This window comes from Myotis davidii, unplaced genomic scaffold (assembly GCF_000327345.1).
Source record: "Myotis davidii unplaced genomic scaffold, ASM32734v1 scaffold960, whole genome shotgun sequence".
NCBI lineage: Eukaryota > Metazoa > Chordata > Mammalia > Chiroptera > Vespertilionidae > Myotis > Myotis davidii.
The window spans coordinates 2,550,561-2,563,947 of record NW_006293003.1 but is presented as its reverse complement, the minus strand read 5'-3'; the positions used below and the strand labels follow the sequence as shown (position 1 = coordinate 2,563,947).

The window sequence follows — 13,387 nt, the reverse complement described above, 5'->3', positions numbered from 1 at the left end:
CCCTGCACCTCCTTACGTCCCATCCTATCAGCTCCCACTTCTCCTTACCCTCCACCCACTGCAACCGCCTTCATGAAACCCCACTGCACTAGCCCCGTAGCTCACACTGGCCTCCACACAGCAGCCTGTGCAGCCTCCAAAGCAGGAGGGGACCCAGCACCCTCTGCTGCAACCCTCAGCGACTCCCCGTCCTGGTGAGAGGAGGCCCCTCGTCCAGGCTCTGCTCAGCTCCCTCTGCCTGCTTCTGGGCTCCCTGCTGCCTTCTCTGCAGCCTGCGGGCCAGCACCACACCTCTCCCAGGCAGCCCCTCGTCTGCCCGTTCTTCTCTGAAAACTTCCCTAATCGGGGGTAAGACGGTTCCTCTCTCCCCTGTGCCTCAGGGCTCCTGTGTCCCCATCTGTCACACCTGAAAGCCAGGAAGTCCTCATCGGCTCACCTATCGTCACCCTCCCCCCCATTACCCCTCCCCCAGCCCCCCGCTGGCCTAAGCATCTCTCCGGCAGGACCAGGCCTAAGTTCATTTGAATCCCTGTTGCCAGCACAGCGCCTGGGTGCCAAGGAAATGTGTGTTTAAGACAGAATACGTGAACAGCGGGTCAGGGGACCCAAAAGCCAAACAGAGATAAATACCTGAAGGAAGCCTCCACTCTGGAACTTAAAACCTGCTTTTAGGAGCGATGCCCTTGGGGAGAGGAGTTGGCAGCCAGCACCCGCCGCACCCACACAGGGTCAGAGCAACCTCTGCTTTGAATGACACAAAGGCCAATCTAAAGCTTAAGCCAGAGGAATCGGTTATAACAATAAGACGCCTCCCGCTGAAAATCCTGGCCCTTAGTGACACCTGCTCCATCGCTCAATTCGGGGACGGATCCCTGGCTCCGGGGCCGACCCAGCAGGGAACCCCAGCATTAAACACGTTCCTAGGCGCATCACTCTCTAACCTCCCAGCCGGGCTGCCCCGAAACCCCGGCTTTTCCGCAGGAACCAGCCCATCACCTACGTTATCGATCAGCTGCTCGGCGTCCTCCCTCTCCTTCTTCTCCACGTCCGCCAGCGTGATGTACTGGGAGTCGCCGGCGCCCAGCGTCTCCGCGTCTGACAGCCTGACCCGAAGTCCCTTTTCTAATTCCTCCAAATCCTGCAAAAGGCAAAAGAGAGAAAATAAAGAACAAGTTGGAAGTGTCTTAAGTTCTGCCATAAGAAATGCTTTTGTTTTTCACATTCTCATGGATTATTTATTTCTTCCCCCCGGGGAATATATCTTACCCAAACGTCGGTGCTATGGGTTTTGTCCTATTTAAGGTTTGATGATAGAAATTGATTTTTCTCCTTAAACATAGAGCCCCGAGAATGATGGATTATTTTCTTCTATAGTCCTCACCCCCACAAAAAGTAGACCAGGCTTAGAAAGCAATGAAACAGCATCTTTCACTCCTTCTGCAGCTCAGGGAAACCAGATATTTAAAAATGCCCCAGCCTGAACAGGAAGTCCCGCCCACAGTGGCTCTCTCGGACAGAGAACATGACCGACATTCTTCTCACTTCTCTGCCTCCAATATTTTTCCCATTTTAGTCCACACTGTGGTTTTTACATCTGTCCTCATGCCTGTATCTCTGTATTACGTTAAAAGTGTATCTCTCTATGTAAAAGCCTACACCACCATCTGACCAGCCAGTGGCTATGAGGCACACTGACCACCAGGGGGCAGACGCTCAATGCAGGCGCTGCTGAGCTGTGGTGACTTGGCAGCAGTGGTTCTTGGGTGACGCACCAGGAACCAGAGAGGAGGGAGCCCGATTCCCGGGTGTGTCACCCGAGAACTGCCCTCTGGCAATCCGGGTCCCCTCAGGGGATGTCAGAGAGCCGGTTTCAGCCCGATCACCGCAGGTCAGGCCGAGGGACCCCATCGGAGCACGAATCCGTGCACTGGGCCTCCAGTATTGTAATAAGCTATTTTCCAGTTACCTGGAAATACAGATGGAAGACTTACATTTTCCTGTTTTGAAAGAATCTTCTGGTAGAATTCGTCATCAGGCTTCTTTCTCGGAAGGAGGTCAAGGAGGCACATTTTAAAGATCTGAATAAACATCTGTTGCCAAAGAAGGGAACATAGCAGAAATGAAGGTTTACACAACAGAATCTCCCTTCCTCCTGCTTCTCTCTCTGTTTCTCTCTCTGTCCCTCTCTCTCTGCCTGTCTCTCCCCCTGTGTCTCTTTCTCTTTCTCTCTGTCTCTCTCTCTCCCCATCTGCCTCTCTCTCTCTCTCTCTGCTTCCTTTTCTCTCTCGGTCTCTCTTTTTCTGTTTCTCCCTCCCTCTCTGGGTAAAGTGAAGCCGGGGCTCACCCACAGGCAGGAGCTGCCTTCTCATCTTGGGGTCTCTTCCTAAGATGGCTCTCCCTCCCGAGGTGCTGGCTCCACCATTCCCCACACCCACCTCCCGGGGGTCCCGGCACACAGAGCCCGGGTCGCGGTGCCGGAGCCCTGAGGGGTGCCGAGCCGCCTCGCCACCTACCAAGCGCTCGTCCTGCCTCAGCGCCGCGTCCAGCTGGAGCAGGTCTTTTAAGTGGAGGTGATAGATGCATAGGTCAAGGTCGGCGCTGCCAAGTCGCAAGAGGAAGAGAGACCTTTAGTGTCTGAGGTGGGGAGCGGGGTGACAGATAGGGCGTCCCTGCTCAGTACCAGCCTCGCGGGTCCTGCCCCAGATTTTACATCCGCAGCGTGTGCGCACGCGGAGATTCCCAACAGCCACACGGTCTACGAGACCGAGTGTCAGGAGCTCTTTGCGACCCACTCGTGACCAGAGGGGACGTGGCCGGGACATCAAGGACAGAGCCGGAAGACGGCAGGTGGGAGAAATGACACTGGCACGTGATCCAGTATCACAGGCCGCCTTTCTGAGGGCTCAGCTGGACATCCTGTGCCCACTGTACAGGGAGGACGCTGACGCAGGACATCGAGGGCCGGGGAAATCGGTGTTGGTGGCGGTCACAGGGCAGGTCAGCGGCCGGGTGCAGGGAAAGGCCTACCGTTTCTCCGACACAGGCAAAGCCTTTTGAGTGACTAACCCCGAACGGTTAGACGTCCTCTAAGTCCAGGCTCAGACACAGCCTCTCCCAGCGAGGAAAGGGGCTCCGGTCCAGCCACGTCCCTCCCGCCGTGGGCCACCTGTGGGGTCCTCACCAAGCTCCGGTTCTGAGCCCACTCATGCCAAAGCCCGGGCCATGTCCAGGGCCCCTCGAGCTCACCGAACGTCAGAGCAGACAGGCCTGAGGCCCGGCCCCCACACCCCCACACCCAGCACTGAGAAGGCGCCTACTCAGTGCTGGCTGCAATGCTGTACACAGGCACTCTACAAGGCGCCTACTCAGTGCTGGCTGTGATGCCATGTATAGGCATGCTGGAAGGCGCCTACTCAGTGCTGGCTGCAATGCCATGCATAGGCATGCTGGAAGGCGCCCACTCAGTGCTGGTCGCAATGCCATGCATAGGCACGCTGGAAGGCGCCTACTCAGTGCTGGCTGCAATGCCATGCATAGGCATGCTGGAAGGCGCCCACTCAGTGCTGGTCGCAATGCCATGCATAGGCACGCTGGAAGGCGCCTACTCAGTGCTGGCTGCAATGCCATGCATAGGCATGCTGGAAGGCGCCCACTCAGTGCTGGTCGCAATGCCATGCACAGGCACACTGGAAGGCGCCCACTCAGTGCTGGCCGCGATGCCATGCATAGGCACGCTGGAAGGCGCCCACTCAGTGCTGGCCGCGATGCCATGCACAGGCACGCTGGTAGGCGCCCACTCAGTGCTGGCCGCGATGTCATGCACAGGCACGCTGGAAGGCACCTACTCAGTGCTGGCTGCGATGCTGTGCACAGGCACACTGGTGACGCATCAGGGTCCCCTGAAGTCTCTCCGTGGCTGGAGCCTGACTCCGTAACTCCTATGTGGGTCGATACCAAATGGCAAGTGACAGAGGGAGACAGGGTCCCACTCTGACACAGGGCGGCTGTGTGTCCCTGGCTGAGTTGCTTAACCTCTCTGGGCCTCTGTTCTCTGTTTCCTCCTCTGACAACCACATGCCTCATGGGCCCGCGTCCTCGCTCCGCCCTCCTCACCTCTCGCAGGTCAGGGCCTCGGGGAAGCTGTGGATGCGGAGGAAGGTGCGGCGGAGGAACCTGTCGTCACTGGCGGCCGAGTGGATGCTGGACGAGGAGCTGCACTCGTCCTTCTCGGCCTGGCTCAGGCTCCCCAGGCTGCTGCAAGGCGACGCCTCCACCGGCTGGTTGGGCAGAACTACCTGCTTTAAGTTTTCGTGCAGAGACGGGTTGGAGGAGCCGTCGGCCAGAGGCTGGGGCAGCAGAGAAATGGGACTCAGTGCATGTGACCATCAGGAGTCTGACGCGGTAATTCCACCCGTAACACCGGACAGCGGCTCCCGGGCGGCCAGGCGGGCAAGCTGGGCAGGGGCGGGAGTGGACCCGTGTCACAGCTCTCTTGTCCCCAAGAGACCAAGGCTCTGCCCCAGGCTCCCACCCCTTAGCTAGGAGCCTGCCTCTGCCCCATGACCCCTGCACCTGGTACTCAGCTGCCCACTTGTCCACAGCAGCCCCCGGCCCTGGCCCACCTGTCTTGCTGCTGTCTCAGACCCGGGGCCAGCTCTGTCCACTAACCCGCTGACCACCTGGCTCTTCTTCACCTGCGCTGACAGGGGCGCCACCTCCTCTCCCCAGACCTGCCATTGCCCTGGGGTTGGCTCAAAGAAATGCAGTTCCTGCCATGACCTCAAGAGGGCGCAGCCTGAGCAGGGCCCTGCCCCGCAGGCTGAAACCCTCTCCCTGTCCTTTGCTGGGAGGAAGCAGCTGGCCCCCAACACAGAGCTCAGCGCCTACCTTCTCCGACGCCCAGCCCACACCAGCTCCTACAGGCCCCTGTCCTCTGTGCAGCCTGACACCACACCGTGTCCCTCCCAGACGGGGCAGCCTCCAGGGGGAGGACCATGCTTCCCTGACCCCAGCCATGCCCAGTGGCCACTGGGGAGGCAGCCCGGCGTGGGTGTGGTGCTGAAGAAATGGCCCTGCTCTGGGAGTGTCCCCCTGCCCTTGCCCCCACCCCCCCACTCCCCACAGAGCTAAGGAAGGAAGGCAGTGGTTCCCAGTGTGTGTCCAGGGAACAGGTCCATGAACTGCCACCCGTTTCTGTTCACCGCAAGGGTTCCCTGGGGAATCTAATTTGGGAGAGTCTGCATGGACCAGGGTGGACTAGTCTCCTCGGTGCGGGAATTCTCAGAGCCTTCGATACGCTCTGGCTGTTCTCAGGCAAGTGCTGGTTTAGGAACAGAACGGGTGCGTGCTTAGCTGTCACACACGGGCCTCAGCCCTTATGTCTACTGTCCGACTTAACCCAAACCACTGGGTGAGGCAGGAGGGCCCATTGCTCCCATTTCACAGATAAAGAAACTGAGGCCCCAGAAGTCAGGAAATGGCCTGCAGTACACAGCGAGGGGGAGGGGTGGGGAGAGTTCGGACTGAGTCGGGGTCTCTCCAGAACCTGTCCTCTTTCTCGCCAGCATTTTCCTCAACTTTCTTGACCAGGAAACTCTTTTTCCCACAGAGCATCTCGCCGGCTGGGGGCTCCTAAGGCGCCAGGGGAGCCCGCTCTCTGCGAAGCTCCTGAGGCTGCGGTATGAACGCCTGCCTTCGGTGTGAGGCCTGTAGCCAGGTGAGGGGGGTGACCGGCCCGGCCTCTTTCTGCAGCGACTTCGGGAGGTCGTTAGCCCCTCTGGGCCTCAGTTTCCTCTGTGCAACGTGGAAACGACAGTATGATTTATCTCATAGGAGCCTGTGAGGCTGGAATGCCGGATGCATGACAAATGCTTAGCACAGGGCCGGCCCCACCGAAGTGTTCAGGAGTGTCGGCTGCTGGAGTGAGCCTCAGGGTCTGGGATCGAGGTGCTGGAAGCTGTGTTAGTTCGGTATTTGTATTAGTGTTGTGCGAGCGGGGCGGGCGCCGTCCTACTGTGCTGTCCCTGGTGTGCCTGGGGCACAACATACCATGGTATTTCCTTATCTGGATACACCAGGCGCACCCTGGCCCTGACCACACTGCCATCAAACACCAAGTGTTGCTCGGTGACAAAGCCTCACGCTCATCCCTATTACACTGGCTGCCATAAACCCGCAAGTAGAACCTGAGCTGCACACCGAGCCCCAGGACTCCACCCCGACCTCCACCCACTGAGTGACTGGCTCCCGAGCCGGAGCGCGGGCCTCTCACCCGGAACTTCTGGTTGATGGGATAGACGACTTTCGCCTTCAGTGCGAATGCTGTCACGTTGCTGTTGAAGGACGGCTCGCGTTCCTGGGAAGAAGAACAAACGCATGGGGAGCTTCCGGGAGACGAAGGGTAACCGCCAAGGGCTTCCAAAGTGCCACACCGCGCGGTGACAGCGCCTGGCAAAGGGACCACAGGCTCCCACAGGCCAAAGTGAGCACGCCCTCGGCAGAGGACGGATGACGGATGGGGGAACAGGTGGATGGACGAATGGACAGACAACAGGTGGGTGGACGGATGGACAGATGAACACACAGATGGATAAGTGGATGGGCAGGTGAGTGGATGGATGGATGGATAGATGGATGGGCAGATGCATGGTGGATGAATAGATGAATGGGCAGGGGAGTGGATGGATGGATGGACAGATGGATGGGCAGATGGATGGTGGATGGATAGATGGGTGGATGGATAGATGGATGGGCAGGTGAGTGGATGGATGGATGGATAGATGGATGGGCAGATGGATGGTGGATGGATAGATGAATGGGCAGGGGAGTGGATGGATGGATGGACAGATGGATGGGCAGATGGATGGTGGATAGATAGATGAATGGGCAGGTGAGTAGATGGATGGATGGGTGGATGCATAGATGGGTGGATGGATAGATGGATGGGCAGGTGAGTGAATGGATGGATGGATAGATGGATGGGCAGATGGATGGTGGATGGATAGATGGGTGGATGGATAGATGGATGGGCAGGTGAGTAGATGGATGGATGGACAAATATGTGTATAGATGAGTATACAGATGAGTGTACAGATAGATGGGTAGATAGATGGGCAGGTGAATAAGTGGGTGGACAGATGGATGAATGAGTGAATTAATGGACAAATGGGTAGATAGAGGAACGTACAGACAGCTGGAAAGATAGATGGGCAGGTAAATGAATGGATGGATGGATGGATGGATGATGGATAGACGGACAAATGGGTGGGTGGGTACATGGACAGATGAATGGATGGATAGGTATGAATAGACGGATTGACAAGTGGGTGGATGGTGGATGGCTGGATGTACTGACAGGTGATGGAGGGGCAGACAGATGTTAAATAGCACATGCATTTAATTCCAAGTCTTCACCTTTGGGAGAAATCAGGATTTAAATACCATGACAATAATGAACAAGAGCATTCCTAAAACTGTGCACCACATTTTAGCGGAAAAGTCCGACAGAGTAATTTTAGCTGTGCCGCTGGTATAAACACTTACACGCGGCAATATTCATGCAAGACTTGGGCCCTCCCTCACACAAAAAGCAGAGGTGGGCGGTCTTCTCGCTCTTCTGAGCCTTGGTCCTCCGGACAGTGCCCAGGTGGGTGCCTATCGCCAGGACCGCGCAGGACAGAAGCGAGACCACGCAGCTGGATGGGGTGGCGAGGAGCCTGCGAGCGAGGCCCTGCTCAGGAACCGCCCGGGAAGCCGTCCTGACCGCAGCTGGATGGCCCTTCCCAGCCGCTCTCCACCCCGCTTCTCTCACGTCTCTCCCCTGCCAGCACGTCCCCCTGCACGTGGCAGAGTCAGTGCTGAATGAATGTTCTGGAAACAACCAGTGCGTGGACGAAGGTGAGCAGGCAGCTAAGTCAGGAGCCTGGCGCGCAGACCTCAGCCATCTCCACCCACCAGTTCGAAGAGGCTGGTGGGGGAAAACCGCACCCACTCCTACTTCCCTGTTTTCAGCTGAATCCTGAAGAAAGAGCTCCATGACAATGAGTGAAAAATACAGATTTTCCGCTTCCTCACAACGTGGAAGGTTGGAACAGCACCTGCCCGAGCCAGCACCAGGCCCCTTATGTCTCCTGAGAGGGCTCCCCATGCTGCCCCACTGAGCAGGGCAGGGAGGGGCAGGGGCCCGGTTCTCGTCATTTCCGTTCGTCCCTTACGATTTGCAGAAATAGGCTTAGGTGACAAGAATGGGAAACATCCCACATGTGCCTCCTCCTCAAGCTCCCAAGGGTCTGGCGACAGAGGTTTCCCTCTCCATTTCTCACACAGGAGAGATGAGCACAGAGAGGTTAAGCCATGTGCCCGGGGCTGCACAGCTAATACATGCCAGAACTGGGATTTGAACTCAGATCCCTGGCTCCGGAGGGGCAAACCAAGGTCGAGAGGTCGACACCCTCCATTTCATCCTCCTGGGCAATCAGATGACCTTTTAAACATGCAGTTCCCGTCACTGCCCAGCTGCCGACCCTCCTGGCTGCCCTCTGACCCCAGGGGAGGACTGCCCCCCGGCCCCCAGCATTCAGTCTCGCTCTCTGCTTTTTTAGGACAAAAGCGAAGAATGGCAGTAAGATGAAAAGCCTGTCTTCGGAACTGGTGACATAGTTTGCGGGGCTCAGTACAGAAATGATTAAGAAGTTCAAGACAGCCGAGTCTGCGAAGCAGGGGCAGGCCCGACGGAACGGGGCCACGTGACATCACAGGCCTGGCTGAGGTACAAGAGGAGACACCCTTGCTGAGAATTCCACGCGAAAGCAGAGAGGGCATGGCCACTTTAACCTCCTCACATCCAGTGAGAGGACAGAAGAGGTGAGCAGTGGGAGGAAGGCCTGGCCCTGCCTCCCGGGGGTTCATGTTCAGCTGGAGACACAAAGCAAAAACTGCGCTTCCTGTGAAAAGCATTGCCCGGCCGGTGTGGCTCAGGGGTGGGGCGTCGGCCTATGAACCAGGGGGTCTTGATGTGATTCCTGATCGGGACACATGCCCGGTTGCAGGCTCCATCCCCAGTGGGGGGCGTGCAGGAGGCAGTCGTTCCATGATTCTCTCTCAACATTGATGTTTCTCTCTCTCTCCCTCTCCCTTCCTCTCTGACATCAATAAAAACAGCCCATAGTTATGAGAAGAAAAGGATGTAGAGGCTGGTCCACCTGACACCTATGGAAGCAGGACCAGAGGATGGGGTGCCCGGGCCTGAGCAGGAAAACGCAGTCCCAGTGATGGTGTGACCCCAGCCACGCGGGAGACCTGAGGCTGCTGTGGCTCTTCCGTCCTGTCCCCTGGGTGCACCATCCCCTCGAGCACAGGCCCAGGGCGGACGGAGGCCCGGAGGCACTCAGCACGCCAGGCAGGGCACAGGCGTCCGCAGCCTGCGGGGCCCGGCTGTGTGGGCTGTCGGGGCTCCCCAGTTCAGAGCTCCCCCCAGCTCTGATGACCTCCCAGCGGCAGCCACGCGGTCATTCAGGAAACTGGATGCAGCACAAATTTCAATGTAAAACTTCTTCCGCCAAAGCAATGCCATTATTCAGAAATGACCGAGAGCCGGACTGAGGGACGGAGAGGCCCTCTCGCCCACTGCCAGGCCAGGACGCAGAGCAGCGAGCCGGGCTGGGAGCCGCACGCCCGGAGCCCAGGGGATTGTGTTTGCTTTGGGCTGACGTGAGCCATTTCTCCGGAGCTCAGACCAGGAGTGACAGGAGGCACCGTGCCTCGGTTCTCTGTGCCTTAGAGGACACGGGGGTCACAGCTGGACGCGCCCTGTCAGAGTCAGTCCCCTGCCCAGTCTCTGAGGCGCTGTCTGCAGAGGGCAGGGGCACCCGGGCAGCCAGTCCCCGGAGCGGGCAGATCTTTAACTCGGCTCTGGCAATCATTAGCCTGACAAGGGCGTGGCCTGGGCACAGCTAAACAGTCCGAAGGGAGAAAACATGAGCGTGCCTCCTGGCAGGGGGAAGGCTGTGGCTCCCTGCACACGCTGCTTCGGCCCCTATTCCGTGGCCGGAATGATCCCAGGCGACTCATGGGGACCCCGGGAGCCGGCGGATCACCGTCGTCGTAAAGCTGAGAAACCTGAGGCTCAGAGAGGGTATGTTTCTTGCCCCACCTCACACAGCAAACAGGTGGCAGAGCTGGGCCTGGGTTCCAGGATCCTGGATCCCACCCAGGAAGCGAGGCTCCCCGGGAGGCTTGGACTGGACTAAGTGTGGGGCCAGGAAGGGGGTCCAGGGAGAATCCATATTTGAATATCTCCGTCCAAGGCCCAGGACTCCACCTCCTAGATGTTTACTTAGTTTTTACTTAAAAGAAATAAAACAAAATGAAAACTAACAAACCTATACACACACATTCACCGAGGCCTTATTTGGAATAGCGGTCACGGCCAGCGCCACTCCGGGCACATCCCCACGACGGGCCACGCGATCACAGGATGAATGACTAACAGGTGCAAGGACGAGGCTGCACCTCGAAGGCGAGACACGAGGAAACCCAGGCACCAGACGCATGTGTAAAAGCCCGGAACAGCAAGGCCAGCACAGCGCTGGGAATGCTGCAGTGGTCGCCTCGGGAAGGGGCTGGGGTGGGGGGTAGCCCGGAAAGGGTGCTGGGGAGCTTTCCAGGGGGTGCAGCGTCTCTGACTGGGGTATCGGTGACAAGGGTGTACACAGCTGTCACTCATCAAACTAAGCTGAAAACCTTGCCTGGTACTGTCTGTAAATGATGCCTCAAAAGAAAGCCCACTGGGACCTCAGCTCTGTCAGAGGCTCGTCCGGAGGACACCTGTGCTGGCAGGAGGCACGGAGGACCCCAGCACGCACCTGGGCAGACACACCCCACACCCCACTTACGTCCAGAGCCTCTGCATCCTTTGAGGCCCGCGCCTCTCTCTTCCTCCTCCTGGGCGGGGAGCCGGCTTCGGACAGCGTCTGTGCACTAGACTCCAAATTCTTGAGCAGACTCTGCGCGTCGTCTACCTAAAACCAAAGGTGGGGACAGGTTGAAGTGCACAGCCCAGGGCCCCGGGGACGGTGGCCATCAGGCCCCCACCCCAGCGGTCACGCCTGCTCGGCACCGGGCTTCCTCCTGGCCTGTGCCCACTGCCCCGTCTCTCACTCCCACTCGGGGGCAGCTGCATCCTGCCAGGCTGTCCAGGGGTCACCCTGAGGAGCCCCAGAACCCCCTCTCAGCATGTCCTCAGGCTCCGGAGGCAACACTTGGGTCAAAGCGCATTCCATCGTTCTTCCGGGTGGTGGCCCCGTAACCTGGGCGCTCCTGAATGCTTAGCCGCTTAACTCAGGAAACGGCACCTAAATATCAATGTTCCTGTTATTCCCAGTGATGTCACGGGATGACTTTTCAGAAAATATGCTAGATTGCCTTGGGTCACAGAAAGGCTTTATGTGAACGGCCGGTGACCGCACTTGGCAGATTCTGCATTTGCAGATGCGAGAGCTTGCTAACCTTTATCTGTAACCCCCCAAAACCAACACCTGGGTGCTGCTGCGGCCCTCCCTGGGCGTGCGGAGCGGTGAAATGTTTCAGTCGCCTGGCGTGCCTCTTCCAACTGAGAACGAACCGCCTCTTGCTCAGCTCAGACTGCAACCAAGCGCCCTTTCTGTGTTCTATCAGTGCCTCTTCTTTTTCTTTTTTGTAGCAATTCTGTTGTTTGCAGTGACCTCTAAGTGCAGGCTGCAGTGTGGCCTAGCGTCCAGAGCACCAGAGGGCTGCAGCGTGCTTCGGAGAGAAAATGCGTGAGATAAATTTCACGCAGGCCTGACTTACAGCGCTGTGGACCAGGAGTTCAGTGTTACCAACGACACATATTGAGAGCATGCCTTTACTCAGAAGCACACGTAAACAAGGCCACGGCTGATCAGTTAGAATCTCGCAGGAGCCTCGCCCGGTACATCCTCTCGGGGCACTGACTCAGTTTTGCTAATTCTGTGTGTGCAGGGAACATAAGTACCGATGTATTTTAATCCCAGTATGCCAGAGACACTGACCCAGTCCCTCCTGCACCACTGTCTGCTCACGGAGACCACCTCTGAACAAGAAGTACCAGCCGTTTGGCACTGAGCTAGGCAGCTGCTGCTGTGGAACCTCTAATGCTGGCGGGTGTCAAGCCGCCTTCTCTCCGGTCACTGGGGAGAGAGTAAAAGACAAAACAAAAGCCCTGACTTCCTGGCGCTCCCATTCTAGCGGCAGGAGAGAGAGGTCATCAAAGAATAAGTGAACCGTATGCCAGAGGTGACGAGTGCTGGAGAGAAAGGAATGGGTGGGCGATGGGAGGACGCCTTCTTGGACAGGATGGCATTTGAGAAGAAACCTGACGGAAGTGAGACAGCGAGCCCTTCAGGTACCCTGGGGACAAGGAGCGGGCAGAGCCAGTGCAAAGGCCCCAGGGCAGGCGCATGCTCAGCATGTCCAGGGATAGCGGGGTGAGGGGGGCGGGGGGGCGGGGCAGATGATGAAGTAAGGGGCTGTGCAGGGACAGCACTGCTCCAGGAGGACGTCTCACCCTCCCCACAGGGGAGCACCCCACAGGGGAGCGTCAGTATTCCGCTCCCCCAGTTAGAAATGACCAGGAGGCCAAGCATCACCAGCCACTGGATTACAGACGTCGTCCACGAGAGACAAACAAACAAGAGGAAGAAGTGACCAGGGCACAGACACTGCCCGGGGGGGAAAGAAAACCTAAGCCACGACAAGCTGCTCAGAGAGATGAGAGAAACGGTTACACTCACAAAGAACAGGACGGGACAAGCAGGGGACGTCTGAGGACAGGAAAGAACAGTGGGCACTCAGTGTGAAGGTCCTGTTCCCTCCCGGAGCTCAGGGGGCTGTCAGACTCGGATGTTACTGTCCTCTGTCTCCTGGAGGCTGTGGGCCTCCAGCCAAGGGCAGGGCCTGTCCTGCTCACGGAGGCGGCTCTAAGACCCGGCCAGGGGCTGGCAGTAGAGCGGTGCCCCGACATTTACTGTAGGTGCATGAGTGAGTGCATGGATGACAGCAGGAGTGCAGCCTGAGGCAGCAGCGGGCACTCAGGAGAGGCGAACTAGTGACGCACGGAGCAAAGAAGCAGAGGGACATCCAGGGGCGGGGATCCCGGGCCCTCCAGTCCTCCACGCTGCGCGGGGCCTCTGCCAGCTCCAGGCCAAGCCTCGGGGGCTACCGATGCTGAGGCCAAGGCCCGAGGACTAGAGCGGTTGTTTACATCACGTGGCTGGCACCGCCTCCCGCATCCTCCGGGACCCAAAGGGAGCCCCGAGCAAGGACCAGCTGCGCGCGAAGCCCGCCATCCCGTCCCGGGGACGCAGAGCTCAGGCTCGCAGCCCAGGGGCCT

The 13,387-nt window shown here is 58.2% G+C and overlaps 1 protein-coding gene across 1 annotated transcript in view; it reads right to left on the bottom strand.

The window, feature by feature from the left end:
- The window catches only part of EVC (Ellis van Creveld protein), an 80,705-nt gene extending 67,362 nt beyond the window's left edge, over positions 1–13,343 (bottom strand). Inside the window, exons 1-7 of the mRNA XM_015565800.1 lie at positions 13,275–13,343; positions 10,893–11,018; positions 6,272–6,355; positions 4,114–4,346; positions 2,514–2,598; positions 1,992–2,090; positions 1,001–1,138 (exon numbers count right to left, since the gene is read on the bottom strand). Coding sequence (XP_015421286.1) covers positions 1,001–1,138; positions 1,992–2,090; positions 2,514–2,598; positions 4,114–4,346; positions 6,272–6,355; positions 10,893–11,018; positions 13,275–13,343 — 834 coding nt within the window. The remainder of the gene's footprint in view (positions 1–1,000; positions 1,139–1,991; positions 2,091–2,513; positions 2,599–4,113; positions 4,347–6,271; positions 6,356–10,892; positions 11,019–13,274) is intronic.
- Positions 13,344–13,387: the final 44 nt, after the last annotated feature.